This window comes from Tenebrio molitor, chromosome 3 (assembly GCF_963966145.1).
Source record: "Tenebrio molitor chromosome 3, icTenMoli1.1, whole genome shotgun sequence".
NCBI classification, from domain to species: domain Eukaryota; kingdom Metazoa; phylum Arthropoda; class Insecta; order Coleoptera; family Tenebrionidae; genus Tenebrio; species Tenebrio molitor.
In genome coordinates, this window is record NC_091048.1 from 15891522 (window position 1) to 15912476 (window position 20955).

General features: G+C 32.8%; 3 protein-coding genes and 1 long non-coding RNA gene across 6 annotated transcripts; 3 read left to right on the top strand and 1 right to left on the bottom strand.

The window, feature by feature from the left end:
* The first annotated feature begins 188 nt into the window (after positions 1–188).
* Positions 189–9049, top strand: LOC138126935 (CD63 antigen-like). The gene is made up of 6 exons (XM_069042769.1): positions 189–332; positions 388–473; positions 532–720; positions 776–946; positions 8047–8265; positions 8319–9049. The coding sequence occupies exons 2-6, from the start codon at positions 411–413 to the stop codon at positions 8382–8384; spliced, it is 708 nt and encodes a 235-aa protein (XP_068898870.1). The 5' UTR covers positions 189–332; positions 388–410; the 3' UTR covers positions 8385–9049.
* LOC138126943 (uncharacterized) lies at positions 953–3151 on the top strand. Of its 2 annotated transcripts, XR_011158011.1 has the most exons (3): positions 953–1732; positions 1783–1984; positions 2042–3151. It is a non-coding gene; the product is annotated as an uncharacterized lncRNA (long non-coding RNA). The 2 variants fall into 2 exon arrangements; XR_011158010.1 differs by having other exon boundaries at positions 1696–1984.
* Positions 9050–9136: 87 nt separating the features above from the next.
* Ubc2 (ubiquitin conjugating enzyme 2) lies at positions 9137–18592 on the bottom strand. 2 transcript variants are annotated; one of them, XM_069042773.1, is made up of 3 exons: positions 18453–18592; positions 17505–17971; positions 9137–9986 (listed from the first exon to the last, which is right to left on the bottom strand). In XM_069042773.1, exons 2-3 carry the CDS (start codon positions 17965–17967, stop codon positions 9889–9891), a joined length of 561 nt encoding a protein of 186 aa, XP_068898874.1. In that variant the 5' UTR covers positions 17968–17971; positions 18453–18592; the 3' UTR covers positions 9137–9888. The 2 variants fall into 2 exon arrangements, with proteins under 2 accessions (XP_068898874.1, XP_068898875.1); XM_069042774.1 differs by lacking the exon at positions 18453–18592 and adding an exon at positions 18126–18372.
* A 123-nt stretch (positions 18593–18715) lies between these two features.
* On the top strand, positions 18716–20901 carry LOC138126925 (RING-type E3 ubiquitin-protein ligase PPIL2). Its single transcript, XM_069042748.1, has 8 exons — positions 18716–18870; positions 18938–19467; positions 19517–19795; positions 19845–19993; positions 20049–20200; positions 20256–20445; positions 20500–20639; positions 20696–20901. The coding sequence occupies exons 1-8, from the start codon at positions 18839–18841 to the stop codon at positions 20793–20795; spliced, it is 1572 nt and encodes a 523-aa protein (XP_068898849.1). The 5' UTR covers positions 18716–18838; the 3' UTR covers positions 20796–20901.
* Positions 20902–20955: the final 54 nt, after the last annotated feature.

Below are 20955 nucleotides of genomic sequence, written 5' to 3' on the forward strand. Positions count from 1 at the left end.
ATAATTACAAGTTCATTTAAGAAACTGTAAGAATAATTTTGATTATATCGTTACGAGTAACAATAAAATCAATAAATACTGTATTCAAAGTGAGATTGTTATTGGTAAGTTTAGTTTTAAAAGTAGGTGACATCAATATTTTAGAACGCCAGCATAACATTGAAGTGGTGGGGATAACTATTGCCTGATTGGTGGTTATGTTTCAGGCATTTCAGGTATCACGTTTACATAGTTTAGTGTAGTTGTCCTGAAAGCGAGCGCACCCAAACAAAGCTCGTAAAGTGTTCATGAAGTGTTTGTGGCGATAGCAACATATTTAATACAGTGAAAAGGTAAAAAACTGTCGACTTCCGACTAGTATTTGACACATTTACGTTGGAATTGCAGATATTACCATCAAAAGTACCAAAATGGTGTCTGGTGGAATGACGTGTGTTAAATATTTGCTCTTTGTCTTTAATCTCTTGTTTTTCGTAAGTAAACATTTGAAAACCAGGTTAATTTTATAAAACACCTTTCGCATTCCAACAGGTTTCGGGCGTCGTAATGCTGGCAATTGGAGCGGTTATTTATGTAGTTTATGCTCACTATTACAATTTTGTTTACGACAGTTTTCAGTCAGCCCCCCTTATTTTGATTATTGTGGGGGTAATTATTTTCCTTGTGGCTTTCTTTGGATGTTGTGGAGCTTGCAAGGAAAACCACTGCATGATCATTACGGTACCATTTTATACAATATTGAATAGAATTCGAACTCAAATCATTGTTGTTTCAGTTTTCTGTACTGCTACTTGTAATATTTACTTTGGAAGTGGGTACAGGAATTGCTGGATACATTCGTAGGAATGAGGTTGAAACTATGTTGGAAAATAAATTGAATTCCACCATGTTTGATTATTATAATAATGAGAAAATCAAAGAAACATGGGACATAGCACAACATGAGGTATTTATTAGTTATTATTTATATGGACTGTCATTAATGTTCAATGTTGTGGAAACTTTGTGTAGAAGTATGTTAAATTATTTAACTTGACAAGAAATGAAATGCTTAAAAATGATTCATTCCATCAAATGACGCCCGCCCACTCATTAAATAATTGATAAATCCTGCAGACTTGGTAGAATGTGGATAATTTATAGTCAGCTGTTTTATAATGATTTTAACAGTTGAAGGCGATTAATCTGCAAAAACAATTGTGCTAAATTCACTTTCAGAGAAAGTGTTAATTATAAAAGTGAAGGTAACAAGCGTTACAGGTTTAAATTGCATAGTATAAATTAGATGATATTGAAAACTATTTGTCTCTAGGGTAGAGATACATTTTTTAACGTTAATAGAAAATCTATTAAAAACCCATTAAATCAGCATTAATGAATCACCAGACAGACATTCAAATAGGTTGATGGAATTATTGTACTGATTACACTAACAGTGCATTTTGGCGCCCCATTTCAAAATTACTCCACAAATAATTGGTAAATTGAGTGTCGTTTATATTTAGTGCTGACGTTTGTAAATTTACTTTTATAAATGTTGGTGGGTTCAGTGCTAATCGTTTTTGATAGGATTTTATGGAAGACGCACAAAGCAACGTTTGAAGTTAAATTTTAGATCTGCTATCTAATTTGTTGGAATGTAATTAAAATTTAGAGGTATAAATGAACACAGAGCGTCACTACCATCGGGTAAAAATTAATATATTTTTTGAGGAAAATTTGTATGTCCATGGTGAGCCTACTTCATTTCTTATCTCTCGGTGACTGATTTATTACTTTAAGTGGGCAAATTCAATGAAACTAAATTACCGAAGGTTGAATGATCTGTCGATTATTACTAGAATGTAATTTCGAGTACAAATATTACAAAATTTTCGAGAATATTAAAAGTATAACTTTAATGTCAGTTCCACAATAAAATGTCGTGAACTTTTATTCCAATTATTTTATAAATGAAGCCCCGTGGTTGTGTTCACGGCTAAAAGTATACACGTTTCTATTTAAAGTTTATCGTTTTGTTATTTTTTAATACACATTGTAGCTGTTTAAAATTAGAAGACACTACTGCAAAGAAGGTGCTGTATACGCAAGGAAAGTTTTTGTGCGAGAAGTCGTAATTAATAAAAGTAATAAGAGTATAACCAAAACGTTTCTTTAACATAAAGTAATCTACAAAAAGGTAATAATGTTCTTTCACTGAAAAAATTTGCAAAGAACCTTATGTTATTTGAGTTTTATGTAGGCAGTAAACAACGAGAATAATGAAAGATGATTTCTAGGAGTCAAATCAGTTTAGAACAGGGTCAAATGAAAAATAACCAGCATCGCAACGAAAACATGTTTTGCACAAGACAGTCATTGTCGAACGAGAGGGTTTAGGCACGACGAGCGCAGCGAGGAGTGCTCTAAGGGAACGAGTTTGACAAATAAATGTCTTGTGAAACGAGTGTAATATGCTATTTTTTCTCTTTCGGCGTCATTAATTTAATAATAATAATATAAAATAATTATCTAGTAACTTTTATTTTAATGGAATCGGGTTGGTATTGATGAAGCAATGTGATTTCATTGGAAATTAAATTTCAAATTGTCTCCCAAATGTTGTTACAATAATCATCTATCCCCGTAATAGTTTATTTTGATCCCACAACATGGATTCAAGTTCAAATGTCATCACATTTAACACTGATATTTGCTATCAATACCAACCCCACATTCAATAATCACTAGAAATGATGCTATAAAATTGATCATTGTGAAACTGTTTTCAGTGTCACAAAATGCTCATTGCGACACCGAAATAGAAAAAATTAGTGATGGATAAATGACCGGTCATCTATTTTTGGTCAAAGTTGACCGGTCCTTGATCGGTCAATTACCAGTCATTATTGGTCAAAAAGTAGGAACTAGTTAAACATCACAAAATGATTCTTTCAATGTCAAGGATTGATTTAATACCAAATAATGGTTCTTAATTCCATTTTTTATGAGATTTATTGATCGATAAATTATTGTTCTAAAATTGTGTAAGTGAGGTTAAGTTTGAATTGTTTGAAGTTATACATTGATTTTTCTTTAACATATTTGCTTGAATTTGAACTTTTTGTAATTTAAAACCCTTTAAAACTTTCAATACAACTGTGTGTGTGTATTTTCAGTTTTTTTTATTTCGTTTAAAATACTGCATTCGTTTAGAATTTAAAAAAGTAGGTAAGTATTTTATGAAAATAAAAATATATTGTATGTCATCTTAAGAAGACACATAAACGATTGAAAAACAAAAACCACTTCTTCCTAATAGATAAAAAGCTTAATTAAAATAGTCAATAGTATCTATATTATGATACAAATTTATAAGGAAGCCTTTAAAGCACGCGCGATGAGTTTAAGGGCACGACGCGTAGCGGAGTACTTTTAACGTCGCAAGTGCTTTAAAGGCCCTTATAAACGTGTATCATACGCTATTTTTTATTATACATACGTGCACTACAATCTGAAAATTATAAAATTATAAAAAAAGTAAATTGAAGTACAGTGGCGGCCAAAATAAAGTAGGACAATGTTTTTTCGCTAATGTAAATTTGCTTGCCCTTTCTATGGTTACTATGAAAATATTTATTTCTTTATTATAGTAACCCCTGTTTACTCAACTCAATTTTGGCTAAATTTTTTAATAAGACTTGTCCTACTTTATTTTGGCCGCCACTGTACCTTTTCCGAAGTAATCTGTGTCATTAATCGTTGATATAAAAATGGTCAATTGTTTATTTTCGTTGCTGTCATAAATTGTGTACAATGTCTATTTATCATTGTTCAAAATGTAGGTGAATTTGTTGTTACCTAAGTAACCCTTAAATGAGATCAAAGCTGCACATTTTGAGCCCCCATATCTTCAAATCTAAGAGGTACAGATTTTTTTTTGTATTTTTCTCATTATTTTCTAACATGAATTGACATTGCCCCATTGAGTTGTTCCGCGAATTTTGGGGCACCCAGTATAATTTATGTGATCATTGGTTAAAACAAATAGTATTGCTATAGTAAATAGTTAACATGTATTTATCGCCGTCAAAAAAAAAGGAAGGGATATTTTTATCGATGTTAAACTGACAAAAATGTAACAGTTCTTCACTTGACTTGTTATAGGATAAAATCGGATAAAAAAATTATTGTGTGATTACAGATTAACAAAAAATTTTAAATTATTTTGCTTTGCAGTGAAATTTGTTTTGGAATATCTTTCCTTGCCATTTTTTAGTCATAAGAAAGTGTAGTTTATGCTAAAAAAAAAAATGACTTGCGCAAGTGTTTTAATCTTTATTTACATTTCATGATGTAGAAATTCCGAAGCCGTTATCTTACTACGGAAATGAGTCAACAAATATGTGACGGTAAATAAGCAAGTGGTTATTTACATACACTGCATCAAAGATTTCGTTAGCGCCTCCGAAAATTCTTTTTTAAATTTGAATATTATAGGAAAAAATTCTGTTAACGCAAATTTATATCCTTACATTTTACGATAAAATAAATAAATGATAATAAAACATTATGACGTGTTAAAGCCAATTATGCTCCAGTGTTGCGAACATGAAAAATTATCTGAGTGTGTAAACTCAGCATTACACACTCGGTTTGGTAGGAAATATTTTTCAGTCGTCTTCGTCTTCGAGAAACATTTTCGTCTTTAAAAATGGAAAATAATGATTTTCTTTTATTGTCAGCTGCTACAGTACGCTTTTTTATATATAAAAAAAAAGCAATAGAACCGAATCAAACCTCTAATATAACGTAAAACTATATGTAACTCAAATCTATATACACAATCACTTTTTAACGACATCTGTAAAAAAATTGTTTATAAAGTGTTGGGTCAGGTAGCACGTAATGTTCACAAAAATCTTAATAAATACGCATGCGTTAGATTTGAATAGCGTTTACACACGAAATTAGTTAGTTGGTTTGCACAGGCCCAATTTTTTAATTTGCACCAACCCAACATTTCCGATTAAAGTGTTTAGACACAACGGTTATTTCAACAAATTGGAGCGCACAGATCGATTTGCGCTAATTATCTGGGTGTTGAAATTTAGCATAAAGGCAAGTTTCCACATACAAATATTATTGGCGGTGTGTAGTGTGCCAGTTTAATGGCACCGGTTTATGTTTTCAGTTTCAATCAGTTTTCAACTGGCATAGGATTTAAACAGCGTTCAATTCTAGTTCGTACAAAGATTGATCCGATACTGCAAATTTTGACTTCGAGGTTCCACTAAATACAGGGTGATTCATCTTTTACCGCCGGTGGCAAAATTGACTTTAAAAATTATGATTTCGTTTTCATATTTTGCAGACCTAATTTATTATTCATAAGGCACATAATATCAAAAAATGAAATTTATAAGTTACTTAGGTCAAATTTTGGCATTTTCTCAATTATTAGTTTAATTTATTCAACCTTGTGGCGTATACACATTCAGGTATTTTCACACAATTTTACCATGTTCAATTAATTTTAGCATTTTGAAATAAACGCATTTTGATATTCAAATTTGTATTTGCTTCATGATTTACGACATAATGTCCCAATATACCTTAACAGTGAGATCTATTAGGGGATCTTTATTGCCACAACAGTGGGTCCTTTACAACTCTATTCATAAAATCCAACAAAATCACCTAAGCAGGTCATTTTTACAGGGTAGTCATTGTTAAAGGACATTTACTGCACCAAAAGCAATTTTTCCATTAAAATCGATTTAATTCAAAAAGTATCAAACATTTTTCGAAACGGATTGCAGGTATTGATTTTATACGCCATTAGTCACATTCTGATGCAAAAATTTAAACATGAAAATTTAAAAAAAAAACAGTTTTTTATAAATACCCGCTCATAAAATTTGTTTTTTGAAATAAATTGACCGGCCCAAAAGTAAATTTTTCGACAAATCAAATCTGTAAATTTCATACATTTTTCTCAATTCTTAAGGGTCATTTTGCCACCGGCGGTAAAAGATGGATCACCCTGTATACCGGGTGTAGAATGGATTTTGTATTTCCATTTTACGTGTAAAAGTAAAAATCCTCGGATAATGGCTCCCCTAATTATTTTAGAAGAAAACCTTAAATACAAAAATTGTAGGGCCAGTTTATAGAAAGAGAATTAAATTTTAATGCGGGATCCGAAACTTCCATTGGCTCAATCTGATCACGTGTTCAGTTAATTTCGCATTTGATTACGATTAACTTAATTTCACTTCTGTAAACTGGCCCATAGAGTTTTAAAAATGGTCCCCACTTCTTATTTTTTTTAACATCTTAAGTACCCAATAATGGAAAAAAATTTGAAGAATTTGTCAAAATAGCAATAGCTGTAAGTGTAACCGAGGTGACAACCAAGGATGACAATGTATGATAGAAAATGAAAGAAAAGAAAAGAAATGTGCCTTGCATGTCTCTAAAAGACAATCCGAAGTAATAAAGTCCTCGTCGAAAATAGTCAATTTTGACTTAAATTGTAATCATTTTACTATTGGAGAGAAAATTGGGTAATTGTTCACTTTAACTACTTCTGGAATTTTCGCGTTTTTTCTGGCTAGACAGCCTCAGGACGTCCTCCTACATCGTTTCCCACCAGTCAAACCTTGTGCAAATGAAAATTTTCCTTACCCTTTAGTTATACTAAGACTTGGCGCGACCTTGACGCGACCTTGAAGCACAACAAGAGAGAAAAAAAGGCATTTGCACAAGGTTTGAATGGTGGGACACGATCTAGGAGGACGCCCTGAGGCTGTCTAGCCAGAAAAAACGCGAAAATTCCAGAAGTAGTTAAAGTGAACAATTACCGAAAATCGTCTTATAACTCCATAAATAAGGAGGGGTTGTTAGTTTACTTGATGTTTGCCCTTCCTTGAGTCGGTACTGCACAACAAAGGGGCAATAAAATTAGAGGGTATAATGGAATTATTTATGGTATTTTCTCCTATTGTAAGATGATTTACTTTTTAAGTCAAAATTGACTATTTTTCGACGAGGACTTCACCATTTTACGAAGTTCACTTTTTTCTTTGTTAAAAGAGTTCATTCTTTGAGGAATCAGCAAACTCGTTATGTTTGTCAAAAAATGAACTTTATTGCTGTCGGGAGTTAGGGCTATTACTATTTTATCCATATATTTTTAATATTTAATTTTTCTTGTCTCACAGAACCAGAAAGTGTAAGAAAATAATTAGAAAAGGATTTAGGTACATTTTTTTACTCTACAGCTTTTGTATTTAAGGTTTTGTTCTAAAATAATAATTAGGGGAGCCAATATCCGAGGATTTTTACTATTACACGTAAAGTGCCTATGTACAGTTGCGGCCAAATAAAACTGGGCAGCAATTTTTTCTATTGTAAATCGGAATTAAATATTAAATCACCTGAAAAATCATCTCCTACGAGATAACATAAAAAACTGTTTTTCAAATTGACATCATCCGTCGGTGTTATGTTGTGCCACAGGTATGGGTATCTGGTTACCAGAGAAACTTTCATTTTAAAAGCCTGAATTACCAAAATTTATAAAGATGACATAAAATGTCAATTTCGTGGTCGCTTTTATTTGGCCGCAACTGTATCAAAATCCATTCTCCGGTAAATAGACACGAGAGCGAAATTTCAATTTGCTACTAGTCCAACAAACATCAACTCCTTCAAACTCGCAAAAGTATCAACGAAAATTTTGCTCAAATCATCGTTTTATGACCCCACGAAATTAATTAGTTAAGGGTAGATTCAGGAAACTCAGATAATTTGCAAATCATTAACGAAACGCCAAATACAATGCTTCAACAGTATCAGTTGTCATGGTTTTGAATTTGCAATGTCTTATCGAGCCTTACCGAGTTTCGTGAATGACCCCCTTGGTCTCCACCATAATTTTACCTAGAAACTTTTTGACAGTTTTCAAAAATAAAATTTTCGTTTTCTTCCGTCTTTACTATCTTTATTGGACTAATTAATTTCTGTTCCCGTTAGGAATCTTTCAACTTGGTGTTTTTTTAGGCCAAATGCTGTGGAATGAATGGACCGGACGACTGGCGTAGGGTAATTCATAACGATACTCTACCTCACACTTGCTGTCCAGACACACCTGATGATGGTTCCTGCACAAATAAATCACCCAATGTGTACAAAGACGCTTGCTTTTTCAAATTAAAAGAAGTGTTTACAAAGTATGGTTCCATTATCGGAGGCGTCGGTATTGGCATCGCGATTTGTCAGGTAACGATTTAGGAAACTGTCGGATTCGGTGGTTTACTTAAATTTTTTTTCAGCTGATGGGCGTCATTTTCGCTTGTTGCTTGGCACGTTCAATTCGTCAAGAATATGAAACTGTGTAAGAGTCGATATTACAATAGCACTTAACTTTACCAAGTATTTATGTTTTAATTTATCTCGTTATTTGTTGTATTTTTACAAAGTTTATTTCTTCACTCAAGTTTTTCAAATTTTATGGGTCTGATGTTTATCGAATGGTACAATCTCAAATCACACTTTCACTTATGACTGATTTATTATTGCACAATATTCTCGATTTAGCTAAAGAAATAAGTATATTTTTTCTATAGCTTTTCTCATTAGTATAAGTTTTAAGATGGCATCTATAATCAAGTATTGTTTAAAAAAGTTATATTATATATGATATTAGGGAGAATAAGAACAAATGTATTTTTCTGAGCCAAATTAAGTACATGGGGAGTCAATAAACAAAACTTTTTATCGATTTTTGATAAGAAAAAATTTATTTGTATCTCTAATGTCTCTGTATATGTAATATATGAACTGAATTTATACAATAGAGGCTATTAGGACACTTAATTTAGTGAAGTGTGTATTTATCTCTGTTTGTTGTCGAGGTTTGGTTATCCTTCAATATTGTGACGGTGTACAGTATATTTGTCTAGAATCTATAAACCGCAATTAAATTCTATGTCTAGTTGTACACTCTCAGTGATAAATACCTATTATTGATGTTATTCTAATTGTAATAAAGTTACAAAAACTCTGCTGGTCTCTGATTTTTTCGTCTGATCCTGCTGCAGGTTGCGCGTCGTGGCTTGTTACTAAGGTTGTAGCGAATGAAAGTCTGATGTCGGTTACATACTAAAACTTTATTGTTACAATTAAAACTAAACAGTACTCGACTTCTAGAAGAATAGTCCATATTCTCTTAATTTAGTAAAAAAAGTATACTTTACACAAGCGGTTTGGGAAGGAAACTGCACAATATGACATTTCCAATCAAATTGAAACAGTTATGTAGTTTGCGCAGGCAATCTACATGTTTATTATTAATTGCACAAATTGCAGGAACATATCTGCAAAAAAATCCAGTACACTCATAAATTACACTTAAAAAACCGGTTTGATATGAAGAACAAGATCTTATAATAACGTTTAATACTTTTCCGACATTATTAACCTAGTGAAAGAGAAAAAACATTTATTGTCCAAAACTTTAATATAAAATAATCACCAGGAACTTAACACTTAGTGCCTAAATACATTGATTACGTAAAAATAATCAAAATTAGAACAATCTGTTTGGCCACTGGGGGTAAATTTATTACCACAACAAAAAAAAAATCTCCGATATTACGTTTGCTTCATTCAATAATTATAACTACAATATTATGTATTACCAGAAGAGTATATTTTTTAGACAGTAATTTCGTATCCTACTCTTTATGTAACTAAACATGTAGTGGATGATTTAATAAACAATACATGAACACTGAAGACAAAAACAATTATGAAATAAATCATGATAGAGATGAAAAGACCATATTTTGCCATTATGGCGAAGGGGAGCAACATCGACGGAAGTGCTAACACATAATTCAATCACGTAGCATAACGTTTGGTCCACAACCGAGCGATACGATCGTGCTCTTCGCGGTTCTGAAGATACTGTGTGGCTATACTTCCCACCAAAGGATCAGCTGAAACACCACAAAATTACTCAAAAACATGGCCGTTTCCTCTTACGTTAGCTAAAACGCTCACAAGTTTTCTTTATGACGCTGCTCCAAGATTTTAAGAAATTACTGCGTCTTGTTGAATAAAAAAATTAACTAATGTGTTGACAAAATTTTAATAAAATTCAAATCCTGACCAAATTAGCAACTTAATTTTTACTACGACTACATTTTTACATCGTAGTTTTTTTTTTCGAATAACTTGAACACAAAGGAAATTGAAAACAACGCCGCAATTTTGTATCTGAAGAAATAATTTGAAAAAACATTTTCGAGAAAATAAAAAATTACAACTGACAGAAAAGTACGATGTGTTCACTGAAAGTAATGTATTAATTTCTTGGAGAAACAGCCACAATTGAATACTATCAAAGAATAAATATGTACTGACCAAATATTCTTTGATACCATAATTTCGTAAAAATATTACATTTGTTAAAGGATGAACTGGAGTAACATTGAAAAATGGCGAAATTTGCTTAAAATTGGTACAATAGTCCTTTCATCTATTCTAAAGTACTGTGCCAAATTAAAAAAAAAATTGATCGAGGAATTTTAAAGTGATTACCTTTTAGGCTAGGGCCACACTACAGACTAAATAATCGGCCGATAATTTAGTCCTATTGGGTAACTTCCGCGCCCACCAGCTAAACTAAACTGTTTTCGATCAATCTGTCGGCCGACTACACTCGCTTTAGTGTGCGCACTCACATAAGTCCTCATACTTATTAAGCAACCAACTAAACTGTCGGCCGATCAAAAGTCTGTAGTGTGGCCCTAGCCTTAAAGTTTCGGGATATTTTACACGTGTTCTTACGACAAATCGAGCAACGGTGGCATAAAAATTGATAAAAAAACATATTTCAAAAAGGCCAATTTTTCTTAAATTTTTCACACATAAAGTATCGATATCGTAGAATTTTCTAATGAATTTACAAAAAAAGTTGGTCGAGGATTTTCCTTGTAATCGCTAATTATATGTGGAAAAACACGGTTTTTGAGGTTATGTATCTGTTTTAATTTCAATAAAAGTGAACAAAATGCATATAATTGACGTCGGTATGCAACATTACATTGATATCGCACGTTTTACTACAGTTACGTTAAGAACTTTAACAGAAATCAATGAAAATTGAAATTCAGTGTGCTTCTGTTTACTTTCACGTACAGTCTTAGTCAAAAGATTATAAAATCACATGTAAGTAATTATTTAAAAATCAAGAAAATAAACACGAAATTTAATTGCAACTCATTACAATTCGTTTCCAAAAATTAAAAACTATTTTTTCAAATATTGATTTCTCGTAATAAACGTTTCATAGCATTATAAGAATTCCGCAACTTTTTGCTGAGATTGTTACTCCAGTTCATCGTTAAGGAATTTATTCAGTTTGTTATCTGAATATAATCAACAGATGGTTCACCAAACAAAAAAATCATCAACATTTAAATTTTATGGGCGCTACTTTAAGATAGTGTTGCGAGTTCGAAGATCATCCTGATGATCCTGAAAGGTGTTGGCTGTACAAAAGTAAAAATTCATTCAATTCGCTTTATTGACGTGCCAACACTAAATTGATTTTACGTATTTGTTCCCCACTTGTAAACATCAGTTTATCAAGTCACTGTATTCACCTTGAAAATGTCTCTTAACTGGCTAGGATGTAAAATTATACTAGCAAGCATGTAAAATTTTACTGGCTAGCCAGTAAAATTTTACACCCGTGCTCATATGAGCGATGTGCGTTTCCAAAGCAATACGTGTAAAGCTCATACGATTTTTTTTTCAAATATCGGAATTTTTAATAATTTGTATAACTATTTACAAGTGAGGAACAAATAAAATATTCAACAATACACGCATGGTAACGGGTTTTACTGGCTTCAGAAGGTGACTTGCTCGCCTTCGGCTCTGCAGTCATATCCTTCTGTCGCCAGTAAAAACCCTTTTTACCATGCTAGTAATGTTAAATACAATTTTTTCCGTTAAAACAATAATCAAAAAATAATGTTATGTAAGACAGATATTACAACAAATATTATCATCTATATTACATCCACACATTCGTATGTGGACTTAAATTACTGAATGCCAATACATATTGGGTCGTATCACGATACCGTTATTAAAGTTGCCGATAACTAGAGTCGTGATTAAAGTAAACATAAAACGATATGAACTTATTATATGCAATTATAACCCAGAAAGAGATGAATTCGTCGCCAAGGTAATTAATTAGAGTCATGATTTAATTTAATAGGGGTTTCTAGTAGACCTTCCTACTACTTAAACGACTAGTGAAAAAAATTGATACCTCACATAACAATTTTTTTCTACAATAGATGTAGAAAGTAGGTCTTTGCGCTTGCATTTGACAACGCAAAGTTGACGTTTTCCGAGGACTGTCACTTTGTCGCTCACGCGCGAAAAAATGTACAAAAAACCAGAATGCACACTTCCAGAGCATGGATTACTTTTCAAAAACCGTACTTTTAATGTCAATATTGTGAACAATTAGTTTCTGATTTTAAGAAGGTATTACATTGATTTGGTCCAAATAAAATAATATGTAGTAGTCATAGTTGCGATTGTAGAAAAAATCTTGTGTTGCGAGCGCAAATGTAGGTACATTGTCGATTTCGAGAAAACAATCTCTCAATCGACAATGTATCACTTTGCGCTCTTATAGTTCATTTTTTAATGCTGTAGAAAAAGTCAGACAACCCAATATACAGTCATCAAGGCTGCCTAGATACCTTAAATTCATTTATAATTGATATGGATCCACGATGCCGCTAAAAATTCTGTTTGTCAAAATCTCTGTCAGTCTGACAAGGTTTTGACATTCGATAAAAAAATTTAATTGAAATGAGAAAACGTGTTTAATAATGTGTTTAATCTAGAATTCATGAATAAAAAAGCCGTAAGTTAGTAAATAGAAACAATAATTAACGATAACTCAGACATCTTATGGATTTAAAAAATCAACTCTCATCTTCGAATTCTTCCGGTTAATCCGAATCGTCATCAGACTCTCCAAGGTGTATAATCAGTGGTTCCACGGTCACTTCAATACGCACATTCAATTCCCACATCTGCTCTTCTTTAGTTTAACCGTATCCCTAACCTTAAGTTCCGCATGTTCAAAATCATGTTTTTTCGAATACGGATAAGGGCGACTTACTTTTTCGTTGAACATAATTTGTTCTGTGCAGCCCATCGATAATTAAGTATAAAAACCCTTGACCAAACTAGCCTTTAAATTAATACCTAATTGACAGTGACACGATTTGACATTAATGCATTTATTGTGGCATATGGCATCATGGATTGAAGTAATTTACAAAATTGAAATAGGAATCTAGTGAACTATTGAAAGTGTATATTTGGCTGCCTGACTTTTTCTACAGCATTAAAAAATGAACTATAATACACAAATAGCTTATTTTGAGAAAATGACTAATTTTACGTAAAAAAATTTAACTTTATTTTTAATTTAAAAATTGTAAGTAATTGACCTCAAACAAAAACAAACAAACATCTAAGGTTAACAATAAAATTTAACGCAAATGTTGAAATTGCCTCCCGCCAACTATTTGGCACTCACCGACACTTTGTGCACTGCGCTCAATAATGTCAGGGCTTATTTGTTCTATTTCAGCGCGAATTCTCTGTCGCAAATTTTCTACATTGTTTGGTCTATTAAAATAAACCCATTGAAAAAAAAAATTACGTTAAAAATTATATTAAAATTTTTGAAGTAAAATTCGTCATTTCCTCAAAAAAATTGTTATGTAATTGTTATGTAGGCGTACCTGAAAAAAAAAATGGGGTCGTCATTAAAAAAAAAAAAGATTGATGACGATGATGGTGTCATGTCATTAGATGACATGCTGTCAACATAAGTAAAGTACTGAACACTGAACAATATGCAGTTTTTAAAAACAAAGTTGACCGGTTCGAGGATTTTTCTCAGAAATGAATACTTGCAGTTTTATCGAATTTATTCCGAGCTTGACGAACGCACTCAATACTACCGGGTGATCAAAAAGGACTGTTTAAGTTGACAATACAATTAAGACCATTTTGTTATTCGGCTGTTTGCAATACTGCTATCGGATACGTCTTTTGACAGATATTTTACGTGAAATCAACAGCGACAAAATTGTAGGTTATGTATGTACAAAGAATCAACTTGAACTATCAATGTCAGTGTGAAGTCGTCAACAACTGAAAGTTACTCCAGTTATACATTTGAAAGCAAAAATCAATACTACCAACTTAAACAGTCCTTTTTGATCACGCTGTATAATATAATATCGTGCGTTCATTTAAATTTATGCTCAAAGTTGGCGTTAGAGAGTCGATTTAGAACGCACCACTAGTGTAAAAGCGTAAGATTTAAACAGCGGATCCCTTATCCTTAGAGTGCTTTCACAAACGAGTCTTCAACGCCTACTGTGAGGATAAATTTTAATGAACGCACGATACATACTAAAATTCTTATAATAACAGTACTATTGCGGGCAAAAAAAGTGGGACATCAACGTCATTGTCTTGACTTTTAATGTGAAATAACCCTTACCTGATTCTAACCCTACTTTGAATTGATTGACGTTGTCATTAAGTATTGTAGGTTGTAGGGAATGATTGTAAGTAAGCACGTAGTGAATATTTATTTAAAGCAAAGTTCCAATCAAAATCTACCTTTATCAAAAGAAGAGGGCATTTGGAAAGGGAAAATAGGAGTATAAAATAAATTTTTAAACTGTCAGCTGGAATAGTGTCAAAAAAAATGACAATAAAGCTTAAACTACATCGAATTTTTCAAAACTGAGAGAAATTTGATGTCCCACTTTTTTTGCCCGCAATAGTACATACTATGGCGGACAATAAATTTAGGCCGGCAAATTTCTGACATTTCAAAAAAGTCAATGCAAGCGACCATTTGTTGTCATTACGACTGATGTGTCAGTTTGTCAAACTGAAGGTTTTCAAGCTGTTTAGCGTTTCCGTCGCTCTTTTCGTAACTTACAGATTATGACGCACTAGCATGACATTGTACATAGTAGCACTTCTCTCTGGTGCACGCTTCTTTTCCCAATTTTAATTTTGATTATCGCTGTCACGACAAGAATGAGAATGAGGTTAGTTGAACATAATGCCAGGTTCACATTTTGATGTCAAGCCAATGACAGGCCGGCCTAAATAATTTAGGCAATAAATTATTTATTGTCCCCCATAGTACCACTACTTTTTAAGACCTCACTTTAATCTATCAAAATATAACATACAGTTTAGACTCGAATACTTTTTCAAAAATCTTTATTGACAAAGTTGAGTTTATGTATTTCGAAGTGATGGTATACAAATATCTACAACAACCACTACGATCAGTACCAACACTACCAACCCAACTTTTTAAATTGCCACTGCAAAACCTCAACCTGGCAAAACTGCATTTGGATTTTAAATATTCGCTGGGTGCGCGATGACAGCGCCAACTAGCGTTGACAACTAGGGGGGAATTTTACTTTGTAGATAGAACGAGAAGTAAGAATACAAACCAATAATTTCAATAAACTATCGATATTTTAGTCGATTCATTATACGAGGGTCATCCAGACAGTAAGGTTACAACATTTATGTAGGATCGAGAAATGCTTGTATTCAATTGAAATTCACAGGATACTTCACAAATATATTAAACTATTTTTCATCGTAATCGTCGTCGAGATCCAGACATTTCTGCAGTCAGGACACCAGCTTTTGTATGCCAGTGTCATAGATCTCCACCGCCAGCTCTTTCAGCCAATTCCTTGACCTCCTGATTGTTGGAAAAACGTTTCCCAACCAAAAACTCCTTTAGTTTAGTGAAAAAGTGATAGTCCGAAGGCGCTAAGTCGGGTGAATAGGGGGGTGGGTGACAATAACCCATCCAAACGATGTCAGCAGTTCCTATGAAACTGGCGCGGTATAGGACCTGGCTGACTCCCCGGATCAGCATTCCCCTTCTGCGGTTCTGAATGACTCTTCTGAGTTTTTTTTAGGGTATTGCAGTACGCCTCTGCATTAATGGTAGTAGTCCCGTTAGGCATAAAATCCACCAAAAGGAACCCCTTACGGTCCCAAAAACAGATGCCATGACTTTTCCGGCTGAATGGTTCGTCTTGAACATTCTGGTGGCTGGGGAAAATGAATGACGCCAATAAATTGTCTTTTGGATTCTGGGGTGTAGTGACACACCAACGTTTCATTCCTCCGTCACGATAGAATCCAGAAAAGCTTCTCCTTCCTGTGCAAAACGGAGGTGGCGGGAGCGCGCGACGACCTCTCCATCGGAAAAATTTATTGCGACTTAACAAAATGGCCGACAAACACGCAGGACCAAACAAACTGACAGCTAGGATCCCCCCTACATGCCAAGTGCCCAACTTCAAACAAAAAATTTCCCCCGGCCTCAGGAGCCCTTGTAACCTTACTTTCTGGATGACCCTCGTACATAACTACCATGTAAGCAACAATTAGTGTTTGAGTTGGCAATAAATTCTGGTGATTTTTGGTAACTTTTATGTCATGTTCCAACGAGAAAACCACTTATTAGTAAAAGATTACAAAAACCAAGACGTTATTGAACTTTTTTTTAATATGACTTTTTGAGCTTTCGCTTAGGCATCCGAAACGTTACGTAAGTAGTTTTTTATTGCGAAGGATTTTTTTTTTGTGTGACATTCATTCATTATCGCAACTTCTTTAGTTTTTGAAATAGTTCAATTTTTTTTTCATGGTAGAATTTTTTCTTATTTGTATCAGTATTAATCACAGGTCAAATATTTACCATATTTTACGAATCACTCTGTATGTACATATTTGGAATGTCTTATAAAGTATGTGTTCCGTCTTTACGATTTCAAAACTGTTTGAATAAATTATTTCATAATATCTGACAGATTGTTTCTTCTTGTGAATTATGTTTAAAAAAAATTAATTGCGGAACCTCTTCAAAATTTTCGTGGGCACCATATCAAGACTACTTTACCACCCAAAAACTCAAGTATTACTGAGTAACATAAAAATTTCAAACTTGGCAGGAATTACAAAAGGAAAATTTTCAATAAATTGTGTAGATTTTATATGGAACAGATTTATACTGAATTAGAATGTGGGAACTGTGAAACATTCAATTAAAAAAGATATTTGATTATATCACATATTTAAGTAGTTTCTAATTTTTGTTACTTTACATTTTAACATTACAATGTTTTGCTGAATTTAGTCAAATTAATTATGGGCATTTGCCAAGTCTAGTACAGTTGATTCAATGATGTAATATCACATGCATTTATTACATTCATGATATGGGTACCTGTTAATCTTTTAGTTCAGCATTACATTTGAGAGTAAATCGCAAATTATTTTAATTTTTAAAAGAATTATTGGTTTAAAGTATACATGCTTAAATTAGACCATATTCCACTCACCTGGGTTGCAGTCGGTGAGTAAAGAGCAGATAGATAGGAGGACCTTAGAGATGGTAAGTGCAGGTGACCAGTTGTCTTTTAATATGTCCAAACAAATTACACCCTGACTGTTGATATTGCAGTGGTAAATTCTTGTTCTGAAAGTGACTTTGGGTGGTTTGAAAGGGTACTCAGGAGAGAAATGTATATCCAGGAAGAAAACGCCACCTTCATACACAGAACCTGGTGGCCCCAGAATTGTAGAAACCCACTCATAAAAATTTTCCCCCTTGGGGCCAGCACTGCAGTTCGGTGGTGGATCTAACGTAATTTCTGCTAGTTCTTTTTGAATTCTTTTAGCTGATGTGCCTAAGGCTTTTGACATTTTTGGATTAGGCTTTGATTCTTTTGTTTCTTTTTGATCACCAACAGCAGCTTGACCGCCTCTGCCACGGCCAGATCCACTAGATCCTGCTGAAGACATTGAGCTAAACAAAAACAAAAAAAATTAACATTTCTTTGTTTGATCAACCATAAGACACTGTGAGCGTTGTAATTCGGTTGATTAAACAAAAATGTTTGAAAATCATCTTCAACAGTATGATAATTCCTCGCTGGAATGATATTTGATGAAACAGGTACCTGATTATTGCGACCCTTCTCAAAATCAAAATTGATTCCTGTCAGCTAAGTCGGCCATTTTGATTTCAAGCATTACACAAGCCCAAAATTTCCAATTAATTGTTATAATGGCAACTAAACTGATAATACATTATAAAAAGTACAACACCGATCCAGAATTTACAGTAATTTCGATATGATATCGTTTTTATTAAGCGATATTTACTGCACAAATAACCGATTTTTTTCATGGCCTACCTCGTGAATAACCACATTCACATTGTGACAAAACTTATACGTAGAATATGTGAATAATGCAGAACCAATTTAGCTCAAAACTATACTTACTTGTGTAATTTCTTTCACTAAAAACTGAAAACAATTCACTCCCTTTTCGCTAATATCGGCTCATGGCGTACTCGCTGACCACTCAGGGATGCCACCATTCTGCCCGATTTTCAGGAAAATTGCTTCATTAAAAATACTTATTTGTAATTCAAAAATAGAAAACTAAATAAAATATCATTAACGTACATCTTTTTAAAGTTCATTATTGCGAATTAGGCCTTAAATTTTGAGTTAATCTTTCGAAAAAATGAATTTCATTTATTTGCAACTAGGGGATTATAGTCGCTGTGTGTTGTTAGTTTGTTGTTGTGACAGTTTGTGAGATAACCTCAAATTTAAGTTCTTACAATTCTGTTGTTTTTCTGTGATCATAAAATCAATTCAAAATGGGGAAACGCCAACATCAAAAGGATAAAATGTAATTTTTTATAAATAACTTTTAAGTTAAATGTTGTGACAAAAATTTTACATCCATTTTGTTACAGGTACTTAACTTACACTGAATGGACAACTCTTTATGGAGGAAAAAAGTCTGGATATACTACTGCTGAAGAAGACAATTTCAAACGCTTACCATTTGATCACTGTTGTTTGTCTCTACAGCCATTTGAAATCCCTTATTGTGACCTTGATGGCAACATTTTCGATTTAGAACCGCTGTTGCCATTTTTAAAGAAATACAAGATTAACCCTGTTACAGGCAAACCTCTCGACTTTAGATCATTAGTCCAATTAAATTTTTATAAAAGTTCAGATGGTGAATTTGAATGTCCTGTGCTTTTTAAGAATTTCACAAAAAGTTCTCATATTGTTGCAATTGCTACAACTGGAAATGTTTACTTAATGGAAGCAGTGGAACAGCTTAATATTAAAAATAAGAACTGGAAAGATTTGATAACCGATACACCATTTGAAAGGAAAGATATAATTACATTACAAAATCCTCTTGATCTATCCAAATTTAATATTTCTTTATTTCATCACGTTAAGAATAACTTAAGAGTAGAAACTGAAGGTGTGTGTATAAATGTACATTGTACTCTATTTGATATGTTTATTTTTAGAGGAAATATCTGAAAGGTCAGATCCACAAGCTCGCTTGAAGAATGTGAACCCTGAAACTAAGTACACTCTTGAAGAGTTAAAAAGAGATTATAAGGAACCAACTATTACAATTAATAAAGTTGAAGTCAGAGAAAAAGCTGATAAATTTAATGCAGCTCATTACTCAACTGGAGCTGTTGCTGCAAGTTTTACTTCCACAGTAATGGTTCCAAAGTTAATACATGAAGCAGCAATTAAACATGAGGATGAAGTAAGATATGATCGTGTCAAGAAAAAAGGTAAAATCAATTTATCAAAAAGAAAAATTTGCAAGTTTGCTATCTTCAGGTTATGTCAGATTAGTCACAAATTTGGGCCCCTTAAATTTGGAAATTTATTGTAATGAAGTGCCAAAAAGTTCAGAGAACTTTATAAGACATTGTCAGAATGGATATTATAATGGTACAAAATTTCATAGATCCATCAGGAATTTTATGGTAAAATCAAATTGACTAGATTATAAATTTTAATTAACTAATAAATAATGGATAGATTCAAGGTGGAGATCCTACAGATACTGGGACAGGTGGAGAGTCTATATGGGGTAAAAAATTTGAAGATGAATTTCGCCCAAACTTAACACATACAGGTCGAGGAGTTTTATCCATGGCCAATTCTGGTAAAAATACGAATGGATCACAATTGTAAGATGGTAATTCTGACCTTGATTTTGTTGTACCTTTTATATTTTTTTCCCAGTTTTATTACCTATCGGTCATGTAAACACTTAAACAACAAACACACAATTTTTGGGAGATTAGTAGGTGGGATGGAGACTTTGACTGAAATGGAAAAAATTGAAGTAGACAATAAAGATAAACCTATTGAGAATATTGTTCTTATTAAGGCGCAAGTATTTGTGAATCCATTTGAAGAAGCTGATGAACAAGTAATTTTCAGTAGTTTGTTTCTTGTATGTACTTTTAATTTACACATTTTCTAGCTTGCAAAGGAAAGAGAGGAGGAATTGAAAAAGCAGAAGGAAGAAGAAGACGCAAAAAGGCGTAAAACAGAAGCCCAAAAGACTTTAAAAGTATACAAAAGTGGCGTTGGAAAATATATAAATCCTGATAACGTCAATAGGTAGTACTGTGGTTTTTATTTGTTGTTTTGTTTTTTAATAATCTCTGTATTTTCAGTTCAAATGCCAATGATGCTGATTCTGACGTACCGCTTGAAAAGAAGAAAAAAAAGAGCCCATGTGTTAACGAGTTAAGCGGGATATTTGCAACTCGTTAAAGTACCGCGTAAAACAACATTTATATATACTAAATTAAGTTCCAAATGTAATCTGTATGTCTGATTGTAAAAATATGTAGGTATTAATAAAATATTGGTTTTTGGATTTTTTAAGTTAATCTGCAAATTTTAAAGTGGTATTAATAATTGACTATTTATG

Bases quoted from the DNA above. Each gene is read 5' to 3' on its own strand.
- LOC138126935 (XM_069042769.1), top strand. From the start codon at position 411: ATGGTGTCTGGTGGAATGACGTGTGTTAAATATTTGCTCTTTGTCTTT. The intron at 474-531 runs GTAAGTAAACAT...GCATTCCAACAG, and splicing joins TCTTTAATCTCTTGTTTTTC to GTTTCGGGCGTCGTAATGCT. The intron at 947-8,046 runs GTATTTATTAGT...GTGTTTTTTTAG, and splicing joins GGGACATAGCACAACATGAG to GCCAAATGCTGTGGAATGAA.
- LOC138126925 (XM_069042748.1), top strand. From the start codon at position 18,839: ATGGGGAAACGCCAACATCAAAAGGATAAAAT. The intron at 19,796-19,844 runs GTAAAATCAATT...TGCTATCTTCAG, and splicing joins TGATCGTGTCAAGAAAAAAG to GTTATGTCAGATTAGTCACA. The intron at 19,994-20,048 runs GTAAAATCAAAT...AATAATGGATAG, and splicing joins GATCCATCAGGAATTTTATG to ATTCAAGGTGGAGATCCTAC.
- Ubc2 (XM_069042773.1), bottom strand. From the start codon at position 17,967: ATGTCTTCAGCAGGATCTAGTGGATCTGGCCGTGGCAGAGGCGGTCAA. The intron at 9,987-17,504 runs GTGAGTGGAATA...GTGGTGTTTCAG, and splicing joins ACTCACCGACTGCAACCCAG to CTGATCCTTTGGTGGGAAGT.